Source organism: Lacerta agilis, chromosome 5, assembly GCF_009819535.1.
Source record: "Lacerta agilis isolate rLacAgi1 chromosome 5, rLacAgi1.pri, whole genome shotgun sequence".
Taxonomy (NCBI): Eukaryota; Metazoa; Chordata; class Lepidosauria; order Squamata; family Lacertidae; genus Lacerta; species Lacerta agilis.
The window spans coordinates 47,889,965-47,908,294 of NC_046316.1; the positions used below are offsets into that span (position 1 = coordinate 47,889,965).

General features: G+C 39.3%; 1 protein-coding gene across 44 annotated transcripts in view; it reads right to left on the reverse strand.

Annotated features, from left to right (window-relative positions):
* TCF7L2 (transcription factor 7 like 2) overlaps nucleotides 1-18,330 on the reverse strand; it is a 199,756-nt gene that overhangs the window by 18,929 nt on the left and 162,497 nt on the right. For 33 of the 44 annotated variants that reach the window (XM_033149637.1, XM_033149644.1, XM_033149643.1 and 30 more), the window contains 5 exons: nucleotides 14,897-15,029; nucleotides 11,108-11,210; nucleotides 8,362-8,448; nucleotides 2,162-2,302; nucleotides 1,104-1,263 (listed from right to left, as the gene is read on the reverse strand). In XM_033149637.1, coding sequence (XP_033005528.1) covers nucleotides 1,104-1,263; nucleotides 2,162-2,302; nucleotides 8,362-8,448; nucleotides 11,108-11,210; nucleotides 14,897-15,029 — 624 coding nt within the window. The remainder of the gene's footprint in view (nucleotides 1-1,103; nucleotides 1,264-2,161; nucleotides 2,303-8,361; nucleotides 8,449-11,107; nucleotides 11,211-14,896; nucleotides 15,030-18,330) is intronic. The other 11 variants (XM_033149640.1, XM_033149639.1, XM_033149653.1 and 8 more) reach the window with 1 other exon arrangement.

Sequence of the window (18,330 nt, forward strand, 5' to 3'; positions counted from 1 at the left end):
ACAGGCAGTGCCATCCCAGGAATGGTTGTAAGTAAAAAGGCAGGCAGGTGAGGTCTTGATGGGACAGAGCCCCACTCACCCTGATGGACCAGCCGCCAACAGCTATTCCCCTTTAACCAGCATTCATTTGAACGAGACATGCAAGAAATGCCCATAAAGTAGACCACACTTTAAATTTGCCTCTCCCTTCCCCACTTGTCACAATTTGTCACTCTGGTAAACCAGCCTCCTCCAAATAATAATAATGACATACATTAATCAAACACCTATTTTTAATGCCTGTAAGCCAGGCCTGCACAATGTGTGACAGAACAAGTAAAATAGAACCTACAGGCTGCAGCTTGCTGGGAAATCAATAAATCTTGAATTTGCTACCTGTCTTCAGAACTATGCTTTGCCACAAGTTGCAAAGGCCCGCTGTAAGATACAGCTCCACTTTCCTCATGTAATAAGTTTATTTTTACTATTATTTTTCTGCTACAAGTTACATAAATTACTATAGCTTCACATGGGGATCGTAATGGAGGCCTACAGTTCATAAAACATCCAGACTTAAGGTTCCTACATCCAGAGAATGGAGACTCAAGCTTCAAGTAAAAGTTTCTACAGCCTTCTAAGTACAGAGTTCTTCACTAATAGGCTACAGTGGTGTGTTTAGAGATACCTTACAGAGAGAAATAAGAATGCTGGGGTTCCTAAGACATGTCTCAGAATTAAGGGGCAGAGCAACCAAGGTATGGTGATGCCCAAGCACTGGTGGAGAGGTGGATGGAGTTGAAAAGGCAAGGTTTACATCAAAGCAGGGTCCTATCAACAGAAAAAGAAAGAAATGCACCCCCTGGATAGAAGTATGTAGCGTATGACTATGCTGTGCAGGTGCACATGCATATGGTGAAAATGTAACTTTATTTCCTTGTCTGTGTAACGGGAACGCAAGGAAGTTTCAAAGCACAAGTATTGAACCAGAAAGCTCAGAAGTTCCACTGGGCAGCCAAATGCCACAATCACACTTAAAATAACATTGTGGATTGTGCCCTTTCATTTCAGACATGTATCACACTCTCATTCTATCTTGCACATACGTATCCTGACTAGTTACCTACCCTTCGACCAAGGATTTGATTGATGGCTGCACTCTCTTTCAACGTGCATTCTGCTACAACTTTTGCTCTCATTTCCTTCATATACAACATAAATGCATTAAGAGGTTTCTTTATGTGTGGCTTCTTTTTCTCCTCTTCTTTTTTGGAGTCCTGATGTTTTCTGGATGGTTGACAAAAATAGACAGAAGGAGCTTGTACAACATTGTCAAAATACTTCTATGCGCTTATCCCAATCTTTGCCTCCATCATTAAAACTACACTGAGGGGAGCAGAAGCTGCATAGTTTGCTATTAGCAACCCATAAATAAAAAGATAAGGAATTCCAGAGTGCTTCAAATACAGACATTTGTTCACTCATTCAAAAACTATAGACTTCATATATATCTATACAGGCACTCTCCAAATGAAGGAAAGGGGACTTGGGATTTTCTCAGGTGGGGTGGGCAGGCTCATGTCTCTTTGACATCAATTCACCCTGAACAACTCAAAGGCTAATGAAAGTTAAAGTGATTGTAATCACAGTCTAGGTGCTTGTTACAGGTAGGTAGCAGTGTTGGTCTGCCGTAGTCGAAACAAAATAAAAAATAAAATAAATCCTTCCAGTAGCACCTTAGAGACCAACTAAGTTTGTTCTTGGTATGAGCTTTCATGTGCATGCATGCATCTGAAGAAGTGTGCATGCACACGAAAGCTCACACCAAGAACAAACTTAGTTGGTCTCTAAGGTGCTACTGGAAGGAATTTTTTTTTTATTTTTAATTTTGTTTAGTCTAGGTGCTTGTAAATCCCAGCACACCCATCCCATAGGAAAAGGGCTGTTGTCTAGTGATAGAGGTGTATGCCTTGCTTGTAGAAGGTAGTACACTTGATCCACAATATTTCCCTGTCTCAAACCCTGGAAAACTATTGCCAATGTGTAATATTGAGCTTGCATGGCCCAATGGTCTTTACATTGTTTGTCATAAGGCAACTTCCAATATTCCACACCTTCTACAATAAGCAACATTAAATAAAAGTTTGTAAAATAGATTTGAATATTAAAAAAAAAAAATACTTACGAGCTGTGGAGTGAGCCGACATCATTCTGGGAAGATTCCTGTTTGACTGTTGGGGTGACTATGGCCGGATGAGGGATCCCAGTCGTATGTAAACTATGATGTGGAGGGACCATGTGTGGAGGGAACCTAGAGGAGAGAAAGCTGTGTAAATCGTCAGAATAAAAATGAATGAATGGGGAGGGGTGTGTACACGCATATAATAAAAGGCATATAAACAGCAAACAAACTCTAGACAAGCATATATGAAAACTGGCAACAACAATAAATGATACTTTAAACATCATAATTCTACTATCATGAACAGAAATAACAACTTTTTAATAATAATAATAATAATAATAATAATAATAATAATAATAATAATAATAATAATAATTCAGTTCATGGTTAAAAACAGATTGAAATTTGACCACTCCTTCCTCATTGTAAAGTGCAGGTCCTACTCATATAAAATTATGGGGAAACAGCCTCTGGGGATTTGAACTTTTAATCTGAACCTCAAATCAGGCTGAGGATTACAAAATAGCTCTTTATTTCATTGGTATAAATATCAAGTGTTAGTGGAACCTCAATTTACATGCAGTTCTTCACCTTATTAGCTATAGTCTCTTAAAACTGAGCGTAAGAAAATTGGGGTTTTTGTTGTTTTTTAAATCATTGTCTTATAACTCCATGGCACAGTAAATCAAATTTGAAATTGACTTGAGATTTAAAAGCAGGGACTTCGTAAAGAGGGACAAAAGGAAACAATTGAAAGGAAAATGGGAGATGCGAGTGGTAAGATCCAAATGTACAGTCAAAGAATCATGTACTGGTGTTGTACCTATGTTCCTATAGCCATCTTTCACTAAACAAGAATCAATAAACATGCTTTCTAGTGGCAAAACAATACACTGATTAATGAATGGTATAAGGTGTTCAAGTGTACTCGGAATAAGTAGCAGCAACATTAAAGTTGACTAGGCTATTTCCCTTCAATCCTAAAATGCTACTGTAGAAGGGGTGTGTATGTGTGTGCTGAACGAAAGAGAGATGGGAGAAGAAGTAGAGTCCTTCCTTCACCTCAACTCACATGCAAAATTGCACAGGTCCCTCACATATTTTTGTCATTCTTTGCCATATTCTAATCTAGGATATCCAAGCTATAGACAACAACAATGGCATATGCTAGTGCCAGAAGCTGCTCGGTAGGTGAGGCCAAGCAGATCACCTGTGCTAGCTTCCCAACAGGTGGGTCGCTATTGCTTACTGGAAGGGGCAGGAGCAAGGCACTGGGGAAATCTGCTTGATGCAAACGCAGCAGCAGAGCCAATCTGAAGATCCTGGCTGGTTGCCCCTCACCAACCTTCCCACCACCTCATTCTTGCTGCTCCCAGGAGCAACACACTCAACCACCAGCCAGGAAGCTAGTGTAGTGGCTCCACCCCACCCCGCAAGCTGTTCCTAGGAGGGAATAAAACTTTTCAGATATTGGTAGGGTTGTGTCATATTGGACTCCACTTAGTTAAATAGGACTAGGTATGAAGGTTGCAGTCTCGTGACCAGTGTGTGGAGTGTCTGGTTATCAGGTGGAGGTATAAAACCTGCTCCTGCCCTAGACTGACTTCCACTGGCGGTAGAGTGTAGTGTCACTTTGGCTCTCCTGATGACCCCAGGGCATGGATGCCTTAAACACTTCAAAGCCTTCCATTCATGCCATGGATATACTCATCACCAACTCACTTCCTTCCCTTATTCATGTTGGACTCAGCCCTTGGGACAGGTGCAGTATCAAATGAGAAGGGAAGGGGTTAGAAGGGGGTGAAGCAATGAGAATGGGAAAGAAAAGAGACTTGCCACTCCTCAATATTACCAACCCTAGCCTTCAAACTGGTAGGCTGTTATCGCATTCTAATTATGGAAACTGTTTTCATCCAAACTGGGATATGCATACAATTGGTTTTCTAGCCCTTAGCTGATTGTTTTCCTTGTATGAGAAGGGAAAAGCAGAGTGACATAATATAGGGGGCACAGGGAAGATGGGAATGGTCAATGTCCAATCCATTCCTCCATCCCCCAAAGCAATTTATTAGGTGTGAAAGCTTGGGTTTCGGCTAGCACAAGCACTTTAGGCTGCACAATGTAACCTTCCCACATGCCCCCTAAATATGTTCTGGGTCCCCCCCAAGCCTCCAGAGCAGATTTAGGGGCCATGCAGAGAAAGGACAGGGAGGGGAAGTTCTATTTAACAGCCAGAAGTGCATATAAACAGGAGCAGAGAGGTGTTTTCATTTCCAAGGTAAGTTTGTAAATCATTATTGAGAATGATTATGGAGGCGGAACTAAGAATTGTTGCAGGGACAAGGAAATTAGATATTGTATTAACTTTGGTTTGGCTTTGTGATAGAAGAAGAGCAGACAAGGTGAAAAACCAGGTGTACTACACTGTGTTGACTTGTCAAAATGACATATTCAGCACCAGTTTGTACATTGTTTTTTGATGTAGTGAAGCATCAACAGTCTATCATAATTTCACATGGAGAAGGATTTGTGTGAAGGAGTTTCTTTCCATGGGAAAAGAATGGGAAACTTCCCACATTACAGAGATACAGTGGTACCTCAGGTTACATACGCTTCAGGTTACATACGCTTCAGGTTACAGACTCTGCTAACCCAGAAATAATGCTTCAGGTTAAGAACTTTGCTTCAGGATAAGAACAAAAATTGTGCTCTGGCGGCATAGCGGCAGCCCCCATTAGCTAAAGTGGTGCTTCAGGTTAAGAACAGTTTCAGGTTAAGAATGGACCTCCAGAACAAATTAAGTATGCAACCAGAGGTACCACTGTAATATGAGAACCACATTTTTTTCCTAATGCAGATTTTAAAGGTATGTAATATTCTTCACTTTACCATGGAAAAGGTTGTGGCAAAGCTACTGCATACATTCATAAACCTTGCTACAAAATAACACAATAAACAACCTATGGAACACCAGGATGGAAATTTCATTATTATTCTACTTTAACTAACATTTAATTTCTGGAGGTTGGGGGAGGGGGAGGTAAATAAAATTGAGGGGTATGCCAAAGAAAGAGCAGGGAACTTAGAAAAGAAACATCAAGCAGTAAAGAAGATACTACTTCTGGCATCTGAGAAGGACATACTCCACCATACAAAAAGCTCAGGGTGGTAGTCAACTAAGTTTTACCCATAGTATTAAGATCAATGACCAAACTTGATCATGCTTATTAATTCCAATGGGTGTGCTCTGAATGAAACTTAATAGAATACGAACCTCAAATTTGTTTGTATTTTTTTAAAAAACAACAACAACAACAACAACAACCCTGCATGGGATTTCTGATTATAACTACAAAGGTACTTATCCTGACTCAAACTTTATGTTCAGCTGTAAAATAAGTGGTCATAGAATCACAGAATCATAGAGTTGAAAGAGACCACAAGGGTCATCTAGTCCAAACGCCTGCAATGCAAGCCATAAAAGTTTGCTAAGCCTTTGGGGGTGTAGTAGGGCATAAAAGAAGTGGGCTAAGTTGTATGTTCAATAGTAGAGAGGTGTAAAATATGTGTTGATGCCCAATTTCAGAATTTGACAGAGGGCTGTGATGTGTATGTGTGTGTGTGTGAGAGAGAGAGAGAGAGAGAGGGAGGGAGGGAGGGAGGGAGGGGGAGAGAGAAGATAGTAATCTACTATAGTGTTTAATCCTGGGTCTGTGTGAAGGGGGGAATCTATCATATCTATTATTATTATTATTATTATTATTATTATTATTATTATTATTAAATATAATTAAATATTAAATAAAACCACCTACTCAATACAATGGGGAATGATTATAAAAGGCACATGTCCTGCACTCATGCATGTCCAAGCATAAGCATATGAGTGTGGTACATGTTCAATTACACAGAGCATATTTAGCAATGTAAGAAATTGCATGTCAGCAAAAATGCTTAATCACACTGTTCATCATACGGTAAGTCTTAAAGGTTGAAATTTTCACATATGAAATAAAAGCACACATTATACACTTTAATGCATTTTGTCCGTTAAACATAAAGAACATGTTTCATTGTGCACGCACATGCCATGTGCACGCACATGCCATGTGCACGCACATGTAGATTATTTTTTAAAATGCTACCCCCCCTTTTCTGCATGTTTGTTTGCATAGCGTGCTATCACATATAAAGGACACACACCCTTCTTTGACTGAGAAATTCCTTTCCGCAGACAAGTATTCTATGAATTGCAATAAACACCCTAAAAAATTCTAAGCAGCTCATTATATACCCCTGTCTGCTTTTATGGCTCCAAGCCAGAATATAATGATGAGCCGTAACTTGTTAAGGACAACTAATTTTTTGTTCCTGGGTGTCTCAGGGGCTTCTCTCTTACTCACTCTCACTTTACTTCACTGTTGACATGTTTCTGTTAACTGGTTGTCATCTGCCTGCCTTGATTTTATGCACAAGCAGTGGGATGCATTTTTTCGTGCAACAATTCTGCTTTGAGTTGCATTAGATTTGTCATTATTCCCTCATTTTCCCCTTGCACTTGTAACATTTCATCTATTCCTGCCTCCCCCCCTTTTTTTCCTCCTTTTTTTGAGCCACGGTGCACCCATATTATGGTTTATACATGATCTTGCTCCCTTTGAAGCCGGCAGATTTCAGAGCCAGCCCTCGTCAGGAGAAGTGCCTGCTACCAATTTAGCAGGCTGAGGGCCCCGAGCTCCAACATCTCAATCTAAAGGGGGTCACAGAGTGGCACAAGCGAGTGTCAGCAAGTGCTGTTTAATTGCCAATCTTGGCTTCTCCATGGTGTTTAAAGTATAATGACCCATCACTTAATTCTGAGAAGTCCTGGCCCTGCTGCTGAATAGAATGAATATCAAAGGATGTGCTAGAACAGGGCAAGGAGCATACAATTCCTATAACTGCTGTAAGTATAATAGACTTGTACTTCTGTCGTCCCATTACCACAATAATGTATTTAATTTGCTGTATACCCTTTTTAACTAGATCCCTTTCATAAAGGCATATCTAAGGGATAGAACTGATCTCTCTCTCACTCTCTCTCTCATATTCCTGCCCCTTGCAAAAAACTAAACAGACAAATAGAACAGCCTTAATAATAATTAAGATGAACTCAGACTCATTTTATTGCCCTTTGCAGCTTGCCAGTCTTTTGCACAAATGTGCAATATTAGCAGAAAGGTTAGCATTAGGGAATCTGGGTTTTAATTATATTTGTATGTGCAGAATTGGTTTGCTGCCTCACTCTGCAACTTTATAAGAGAAGAGTTATCTCCTAGCCATGAAGTTTCCTTTAGCTTCTCCATGCCCTTTGCTTCCTCAAACCCTTCCTCCTCTGTAATCTAACCTTCACGTATTAACTGCAGGGATTGGAAAGGTCCAGGAGGGGGGAGTTGAGGGGGAAATGTGGAACCTTGCTATGTAATGCATGCTAATTTAATTATGTACCATCATCAAAATGGATTAGCTGTTTCAGCCCATCAGGAAAGTCTAAACCTCCACCGATTTAATTAACTAGACTGAAAATCAGATGAACAGAGAATAAAACTATCATTAGGAGCAATTAGTGATTACTTAAACATAGTGCTGCCAAGCAGTTTGTAAATAAAACTAGCAGCCCTTGGAAAATTAGCTGGAATTAATTGGAGGTTGGGGCAGAGAGAGAGAAAATATATACTTCTAAGCCCTTTAGAGGATCAGGTGGGTCTTTTTATGTCAACTAAAAATAATTTGAGCTTGGGAATGAGAAGAAAATGCAACACCCCTCCTTCTAAGTCTGCTTGCATAATAAAAGCAGACAGACCCTATTTTTCATAGAAAACCCTGCTTGAACTGAGAGCCATGGAAAAAGCAAAACTTGCAACAGCATAATCTCCAGGCTTCTCAATATCATAGGGTTATAATGATGCCTCCCCCTAGTTAGCTAAGAATTAAAATAAATGCAGTTCAAAAGCACTAATCTTCAAGAACGGACTTATATGACAAGGCTTTGTCACTGGGAACGATGTGAGGGTTCCCCCCACATGCCCCAAACTAAAACAAAGATCACTGCATAACTAAATCAAGCCATTTTTTTAAAGCAAAGCTTCACTGCCCTACAGAGAGTGATAAATACAAGTAGCAGGTGCCCCTAATTCTGGACCAGAGTACTTTGAACTCACCTTGACATGGAAGCATTGACAGTCAGAGCGGTTGGGTAGGGATGTCGGAATCCCCCTGTTGTGATTGGATAGACTGGTTGACCTTGCCTAGAAAGATGGGGGGAGGGGGAAAGAATGAGTAAAAAAACCAGGGATATGTATTTTTGGCATTTTAAATTTCTCTCTCTTTCTCTCTCTCTCTCTCTCTCTCTCTCTCTCTCTCTCTCTGCACAGTAAGCTTTATTCTCATTTGATCAGAACAAAAATCTTGGGGATTGTACAGCACGGATCAAAGGAAAGAAACACAGAACAATTTGAATGCCATAAATCTGATACGAATGGCTAATTAAATTTTATAACCTCTGCTTATGTCAATAGAGACCCTCTCCCCAAGCTGAAACTAGGTGTTTTGTTGTAATAATTAAAGGCGAAGTCTTGCTTGCTTTAATGGAGCCATCACACTAATTGAGGGCTACACATCCAAAGGAAAACAATAATGAATGTAAATTTATACCAAAATAAAGTACAGTGAATCAAAGGACTTCAGTTGCGCTTTGGGCCTCTTTCGGTATTTAGATCTCGGTGAGAAAACATTAAATTAACAGAGCTTAATTTGTAGCCTTTTGTCAGATTAACAAGTGTTGACAAGAGTTACCGGGGGAGAGTCCCCAAGAAGTATTGTGGGTAACCAATAGACAATCATACCTCATTACAATAATTAAAAAATACAGCAACATGCAAAACAGCATCCTCATGAAAGCTACACAACTTTTTCTGATTGAGGTTTGTCTGTGTTGGCTGGTCCTTTTCATCTGTCTTTCAAATGTAACCACTGAATGGATAAAGTTGTTATTTGGGGTGTGAGTTTTTCTTGAAAGGTTACTCTGCTAAATATACTCACAGCCCATCTTAATAGAAAGTAGAACCCATAAATGGTTAAAATAATAAAAATACTAGGTGGATAGTCCTATCTTTTAAAGGAATTTGATGTTTGTGCTCTTTGGCTCTTCAACAAGTTGCATGGGGTACAAAAAAGTTCTCTCTCTGAAGAAAAGAACAGGGGGGGAGGATGATAGCTGTACATTAAAATATCTTTGAAATACCCAAACATTTATTATGAATTTTGTAAAATCTACTCTTGCGTACAGAAGATATGTAGGTAGCCCATCAAACGACAAGACATTGTAAAAGCCCTACTACAATATAGAAACCAAAGGTATACTGGTGTTTGTTTAGATAACTGTCACAGGGAGAACAAGAGGCTAGTGATTCTATATTCCAGCTATTATTTTCTTCCTTTGAAGTGTGAACTTTCTGTAGCATAATCAGGATGTGTTTTCTAAAACTCCAGAGTTTTCCCCCTAGGGGTCACACATTCTGTCTATAAAAATAAGAAATAGGCCCATAGGACCAGGAAAATGAATCCAATAGTGTACCACCTGTAAAAGGAAACCACTGTTTCCAGGTGGCCACATAAAAGGCCACAGGTTCCAATTCTGCAAATATATTTGAGCTGTATATACTACAGTATAGTAGTATAGCATTGGTACTAGGTTGATATTTTTTCAGTGCAAACAACCTTCCTCCCATTTCAAAACCAAAAGGTTGCAGGGACATAGGGAACCTGCTACATAGAATGGGTTACATAATAAAGGAAATTATTTGAAGCTAAAATTAGATTAATAAAGCCAAGCAGAAGGAAAGGAGGGGACAACACCACAAATCAGGGGGAAAATAAGAAAGAGAGAGAGAGAGAGAGTCTGGTTCAAGTTAATACTCAAAATCATCAATGCAATTTTTTGCATCTAATGCATTTCGACTAACTATTAATTTAGAGCACGTTGCAATCAATTGTTTCAACTAGTGCAGTGGAACAGGATTGTGCAAGATTTGCTTGTCCCTGATGAAAACAAGTAGTCAAAATGTTTGAGGCACTGTTTGCAGATTTGGCCTCTTTTAATTTTCAGATTAGTACGACCATTACTGCACCTATTCATTAGACATTGCAAAAATACTGCCTACACATTAGAACTCTTCTTCCCTCTTGTTGTTATCACACATTTTAAAATTAGGTTTTCCCCATGAGCTCCCTCCTGCAGTCGGTAGAGCCCGAGACTCTTAATCTCAGGATCGTGGGTTTGAGACCCAGGTTGGGCAAAAGATTCCTGCATTGCAGGGGGTAGGGCTAGATGACCCTCATGGTCCCTTCCAACTCCACATTTCTATGATTCTATGATTCACTTAGCTCCCTCCCAAATTTTTAAGCCATGTTCCAGCCCATAAAGAATATTATCCCAAACCCTGGAAACAAGAATTATAGGGGAATGCAAATATAATGCAATTACACAAAGTGCAATAGTAGTGCACTATAAAAATAATAGGGTATCAGCAAGGGAAGTTTCTGAAACTAGTAACAGCAATCCTACAAATTATACTATCCAGAATGTTTTCACCCCACCCTTTCAGAACAAATGTTTGACATTTATGATCCATGGGTCACCCTCTGATGTCAGGACACATGAAATGATGCCCTCATGCTCTGTTCTTATTTAACACGCAATGACCCATCGCTTTAGTTCATTTAATCTTTATTGAGCAAAAGTTATTGATTTGCCCATGCCATAAACTGGCAGCTGGCAAGCATGCTTAACTCAACATACGCATTTCAGGCAAAGCAAACAAGCACAATTATCCTCCTCCCCCCCCACACACATATGTACAAAAATGAAAAATAAAAAATAAAATGGAAAAAAATGGAACTCCTTACTGTGGTACTAACCATCCTAGCGGATGGGGGATTTGCCCTACAGTGCCCGGTGATAGTGGATAATAAGGAGATATATCTGGAGGGTGCGGAGGCCGTGGAATTCCTAGGGAAGAGGAAAAGGAAGCATCATGAAAGTGGGTCAGGGCAGGGGGAAAAGGGGGATTAAAAAAGAAAAGAAAAAGGAGGCAGGAAAGTCATACAAATTTCTACACCATGAGTACCACACTTTCTGCCTTTCATAACTCTACTTCCTATTCTCAAGACATGGCCTGCTGCCTTCACCTATCGTCCCCAGAGCGTCCTACTTAGTGCAGTAAGCAAATGAGACTCAGCTAGAGAAGTAGGACATTTGATCTGTTTTCTTCCCCACAGTCAAAGACCGTGCAGGACTTTGTTCTCCGAAAGTCTTAAAAGGATGGAGGCTCCCACCTTGCTTTCATTTTGTACCATCATGTGTGTCGCCTCTTTTGTGCAGACACCTTCAGGTCACTCAAAAAGGTACTTTCTAAAATAAACCATTTTATATGGCTGCAGTGCCTTTCTGTTTCCAGAAGGTTCCTGTTATGAGTTTATATAAGCCACATTTGTTCTAATTTTGATTTGGACTAGTGTTTCCACATGAAACATTAAAACCTTGATGGTAAAGGAAAGTTTGGGGGCAGGGGGGCGGGGATGGAGTACTGAGAAAATGAAACAAAACAATGAACTGAGGAGTTGGGGGGGAGTAGTCATCCATTTAACTGATATACATTATTAGCCCTTAGCTATTTTAATTACTCTTTTCCTACGGATCACATTCTGTTTCTGTACAAAACAGTAAAGTTTTTCACTGTTCCAAAATACATTTATAGAGAATAGAATGGCAAATTTAACTTCATTAATGACTAAGAAAAGGCTCCAAGATACTAAGTCTAGAAACAAATCCTTGGATTAACAAAGAATACTACATTTTCCAAGCACAATATGTATGAAAGGTTACATTAATCCACATTATTCTAGGTAGAAAAGGCATCCTCAGTTGCAAAGGTTTGGGCATACACAGTGCTTCTGATTTCATTTAAGTGATCAATGGTGGGCCATGGGGTTGTATGCTCCCTCCACTTATGCATGCAAATCTTTCCTTGATGGCCATAAGCAAAGTTAAATATTATGTTCTAAACTAAACCTATCATGAAAGGAACCCTAGTTAGTATTAGCCCTGGTTAGAATCAGTGCGCACTAATCCTTAACCATGGATAAAGCCAAAGGAAGTAGGGAATTGAATTGTGAGAGAGAAGCTGGGAAGTGAGTGATTCTTAAGCCCTCTCAGCCAAGGTTAGATATCGGGAGCACTGCATCTCCACCCAAGTGATGGTTGTAATCAGTGCTTTTTTCTGAGGGAACACATACCCCCTAAACATTTTGTGAATCAAAGTTTGTGTTCATTGAGGGGCAGTATTTCAATATGAGTAGGAAAATGAGAGTACCCCTAAACTTTTTTTTTAAAGAAAAAAAAGCACTGGTTCTAATATATACAACTACAGTGGTGCCCTGCTAGACGAAAATAATTCGTTCTGCGAATATTTTCGTCTAGCGGTTTTTTCGTCTAGCGAAGCGGCAATGTAAACCGCGGTTTTTGCTAGACGAGAAAAAAAAGACGAAAAAAATTCGTCTTGCGAGGCAGCCCCATAGACTTTGTCATCTTGCGGGGCAGCCTTCCGCTAGACGAATGCCTTCGTCTAGCGAGTTTTTCGTTTAGCGAGGCATTCGTCTAGCGGGGCACCACTGTATATGTAATAACTGACCAAATCATGAGTGGTTTGGATTGTTTTGGTTTGGATGCAGAAGAACCAGTTTCAAATGCCTCCCAGCCATAAACAAACTCAAGAGGGAGCTTCAGCACATCCTGGCTCTTGATGATCATATGTGCATAAACATCTACTGCTCCTTAGAAAAGAGCAGCCTATGTTTTCAGATAAAACGAGTGTAAAGGATGAGATCCTTGAAACACTTTGTTTGGAACTATCCCAAGAGTTCTGCAAGGCTGCCCAGGAATAAATAGATCATAATTTGCAGTGCTTGCATGTTCAAACTTTCTCAGGTGAGTAGAAGTTTCATGGTTGGGTACCTCAAGAGAACCCAGCTCTTCAAATTATAGAAAAAGTAGAATTAAGAACAGAAGCATTAAATTGAAGAGGCACTGTATTCACAGCTAAAAAATGATTTTTTAAAAAGACACTCAGGGAGCTTTTAATCTCTAAACTAAATCTTCCTGTGTGACATTTTCGGGCAGACATAGCTTTTTCTCCATTACAAAATCCAAACAGATTAACTGGGCTTTAACCATACAGTGAGCTGTTTGCAAACTTGAAGGAATGTTCGCAGAAGAAAAGTAAACAGTCTATGGACGTTAATCATATGTTTTACGATAACCATTTAGAAACCATTCCCTGTACTACCATTATTTAAATGGGTGTCAGACTATGCTGCCGTGCACTTGCAATACAGAGATGGCTAGATGAAGATCCTTTTAAACCTATGCAATATTAGCATTCAACACAATCCAAAGGAAGCCCAATTGTGGCATATGGGAATAAAAGAAACATTGGTTCATTTGTTCATAGACTGAGTTTGGATGCATTATCTAAATATGTTAATCACAACTACAGCAATTCTTTGACAAGCTCGAACACGTATTCACGGTTTCAAATTTACTTTTTAATTAACTTGGAAGGATTTGGACTAACTGAAAAAAAATGCCCTCTGTGGACTCTATGCAGTCTAAAGAACAAAGACTGACACTATTACCATCCTCTAGGGCAACAGGCTAACAAGATATATATTTTTAGTTAACAAAATAAGTAAAATCTAGTCTTTAACACTAATAAATCTAAGCAGGGTTTAGAGAGTGCCATGTGTCCACAATAATCTCTTTGGACTGGAGTAAAATTTTCCAGAATGTAGCAGTGGGATTAAAAATTACAAGAGAGCATTCGATCCTGTGACATTGGCAGCGAAAAAGATCACTTAACATGATTGTGCATTTTATTCACTGGCTAAAATCAGCAAGCACATACATAACTCTGTAATAATTTGATGAAGTTAAAATGGTCTCAAGAATATGGTTTTATAACTACACATAGGATTTAGATTTCATTTTAAAAAATAGAATTATTAAAAGCTAAGATAAAAAACTGATTTTATCCAGAAAAAGAGCTAAAAAAAAGTATTACAGAACCTTTAAATACTATAATATAAAAAAGTAGTAGGAAATGACTCTGAAATTAAGAAGATCAAATAAACTATTCAAAAAGCAGGGCAATCTACATTTATCCTCTTTCTAGGAAATGTTTTTTTATCATACATCTAAAGTAAACCTTTAATCAAAATAGTACCTCCAACTTCAGTTATTTCGAACAGTGAATGCCTGTATAGCATTACAGACTGCTGCACTATTAGAATTTAACAATGGGGACAACTTGTCATTTCAGTTTCTAGCTTTTGATCAACGTATTCCATCACATGCATAGATGTTAGAAATTGAACACACTGTTGTTATTTCTATATAATTACTAAAATGCGAATGAGGGCCTAAATGACAGGAGACAGCATCCTGAGATCAATTACACAGTCAATATGTTCATTTTTTTTTAAAAAAAATTGTAATCTGCAGACTGTTAGCTTTAATATACTTACTCTTAAGTGAATGTTTTGTGTGTCCCCCCACCCCCAAAATGACCTAACTCTATGATATTTCAGGAAGCTTCCTCCCCCAAAGCCTAGCTCCTCATCAAACATTGTTCACCCTACCTGTTTTCGGATCTACGTCGCCTTGTAAGTGTGGAGGAGGATTTCCTGGTGTGAAGTGCTCATTGCTGTACGTAATAAGCGGCGTGAGAGGATGTACATGGTGTGGGTGCTGCACAACTGGGACTTTGTTAGACTGTGAAAAGAAAAAATGGAGAGTGTGAGGGGAAATGCTGTGTTAAGAAAGCTACATAGCGCAAACATTAAGAAAGCAGTTTAGAAACACACACACACACACACACACTGCTATAAAACTAGGCGTAAGACATTTGTACACAGTAAGAGTATCATCAAAATAGCCTCAGTCCTCAGCCTCAGCCCGCAATTTTCACACAAGCTTATTAGTTCCTGATTTTCCTAATGATCTGGTTGTCATTGCTAAAGATGTCGGTCAAGATAAGCTCATTGTTATTAAGGACCACCCTTTGGCTTGCAAAAGCCTGACCTGTAAACTGAAACTTCTTTAATCCCATGCACTCAACACCCATTCCTGGTGACCTTGTAACCCATCTGTATGGTTTTCAGGACCTACAGACAGGCCACCCACCAATGGGGGGTGGGGTGGGAGGGAACTGCCCTTATGGAACAGATAGTAGTATATATTGTGTTTGTTTGTTTGTTTTACTGTGCTTAGACAAAGTTGGATGCATTGTGGTCTTGTAAGGGGCTTCAGTGTCCTGAAATAAGGAAGCCTAAGGGAGCAATTGATTATTGATTGTTATCGGGTATAGGAGTTAAAAGGATCACTTTCACCAATATGTACCTGCTAGTAATACTTAGTTGGTCTCTAAGGTGCTACTTGGAAGGAATTTTTTATTTTGTTTTGTTTTGACTGCTAGTAATACAACATTCAAACTGCTGAGACACAGCTCTCACCCACAGTCAGATGTGTGCATGCTGCAGAGTTCATTCCAGGACACACAGATCTAGCCAAAAGTGAGACCCATGTGTCGGCGGTTCAAAAGTTATATTAGCAGGCATGCACAAACCAGAGCCAATTGTGCATCTGCTGCACCCTGTAATAAGTTGCCGTTCCCATTGGATCTTGTATGTTCTAAAATAAAGTGCAAATCTTTACAAGAAGGAAACATGGAGGCCTGGCAATTCAAATTTCATCCCCCAATTCTCCCTTCGTGCCTTTTGAGAACAGGCAGTTCTATTATTTCCTTACGGAGAAACTATTTACATCCTCTTCTTTCATCAGAAGGACCAACTTCTGTTTTGCTTTGTTTAAAACTCTTTCCATATGAACCGGAGAACGGGACAAATCATTTTGCAGTACTTAGACCATTAAATAGAAAAGAACAACTGGTCACTGCTCTGCAGTAAAAGAGATTGAGACTGCAATCCTATACACATTTTCTTGAGGGCAAGACCCTTTGAATTCAGCGGAGCTTACTTTTGAATAGCTATGTATGAAAGTGTGCAGCAATGTTCAGTTCGAAGTACACTAATAAGCAGCTTCTTAACAATGAATGTAAGTACACAAAGTTTTAGGGAGAAAAATGGCATGGTTATAAACAGATGCTTAAAGACACGAGGGCACATTTTTTTCTGTGATGATTCCAAGACAATGTAAAGCTATTATTTTTTTAAAAAAAATAACGCAAACAGAATGCAACATTTAAAAAAAACAACTGCTACAGTTTGTGTCATACAATCTGAATTGTAAATTACCTTCACAAGATCACCAAGGAAAAATTAAGATGAAACAAGCAAAGAACCATTTCACTGCGAATAATCCAATTCCCTCTCTCTCTCTCTCTCTCTCTCTCTCACACACACACACACACAGAGAGAGAGGGGGGGGAGGGGAGAGAGGGAGAGAGAGAGACTTATTCCCTATAGAGGATTTACAATAAAATCCTACAACAGGGATATTTAACCAGATTAGGTAGAAGCAAAGATAAAGAGGCTAGTATTAGATGACAAATGGATTAGAGTCAACTTTCATTTTCAAATGTGTCTTCATTTTCTTTTATTACTTTAAGTAAGGAACAATTTGCATTAACATCAAGTAAAAGGAATTACATTAAAAGACCAAGGGACAGTGCAGTGGTGCTCTTGAGCGCCACCTCAGTCCAGGACCTGTCAGAGTCTTTGCTATTATCCTTGGACTAGATTAGCAGCATCCATTGTCAAAAAGGGATGGATGTTTTCAATGGAGACCATGAAACCTAGAATGTGTTCATTAAAAAACAATACGCATGTGTTTCGTTGATCTTTTCAAAGCACTTTTCAGAATACTGTATAATTCATGTTTGTTTATTTTTGCAATAAGATTTACAGAAACTTTGAACTGGTTAGAATTAAGTTAAAACTTCACCACAGCCACAGAGTGAATGAGGTCTGCTGAATGCTACAGGAGTTACTACTGAAAACAAAGAATCTAGAAGGCTGAAATCCTAGGCACACTTAGTAGGGACTGAGTTCCAATGATCACATGGAGACTTGCTTCTCAGTAAACATTCAAAGGAATACACTGCATTAATTCATGGGAAAGTCATGTTTTCTTGGCCTGATTTTCCCACCTGTACAATGGGAATAAATACAACTTAACTCACTATTTTATGAATAATAATTCAACAAGGACCGTGCATTTACTGCCTATTGTTCTCATTTGTTGTTTTATGCTAACTCGTTTTTAGAAGAATTTCGTTATTTTACGTCTTTTATTTTGCAAGCTATTTCAGAAGCACAAATGTATGACTAAAAAGTGGTATTTGAATGAAGCAAATGGGTAGGTATGTGTAGAAGGGTTTCTAATAGACTACAAGGTGTGGTGGTTCGCCCATCTTGTTTTGTGTGCAATTGTTCTAAATTGTTATAAATGGGTTATACAGTCAAGCATTTTAGTATCTTCCATCCTTCCATGAATGCATCTTGTATTTTTATGTCTGCAAACTGTAAGGTAAAGGTAAAGGGACCCCTGACCATTAGGTCCAGTCGTGTCAGACTCTGGGGGTTGCGGCGATCATCTTGTGTTACTGGCCGAGGAAGCCGGCATACAGCTTCCGGGTCATGTGGCTAGCATGACTAAGCCGCTTCTGGTGAACCAGAGCAGTGCACGGAAACGCTGTTTAGCTTCCCGCCGGAGCGGTACCTATTTATCTACTTGCACTTCGACGTGCTTTTGAACTGCTAGGTGGGCAGGAGCTGGTACCGAGCAACGGGAGCTCACCCCATCGCTAGGATTCGAACTGCCGACCTTCTGATCAGCAAGCCCTAGGCTCTATGGTTTAACTGTGACCTAATTAAAAAGAATGCACAGAACAAAATGTTAGAGGAAAGTCACACTAGAGAAGAAAATCCTTTGGGATTCATTCTATCTCTTCAGAAGCTTTGTTGCTACACATATAAATATATATTTTGCCTCCACTCTTCCTTTCCCTCTGTTTTCAGACAAATGGCATGCTTGCAACTTTTACAGTGTAAGT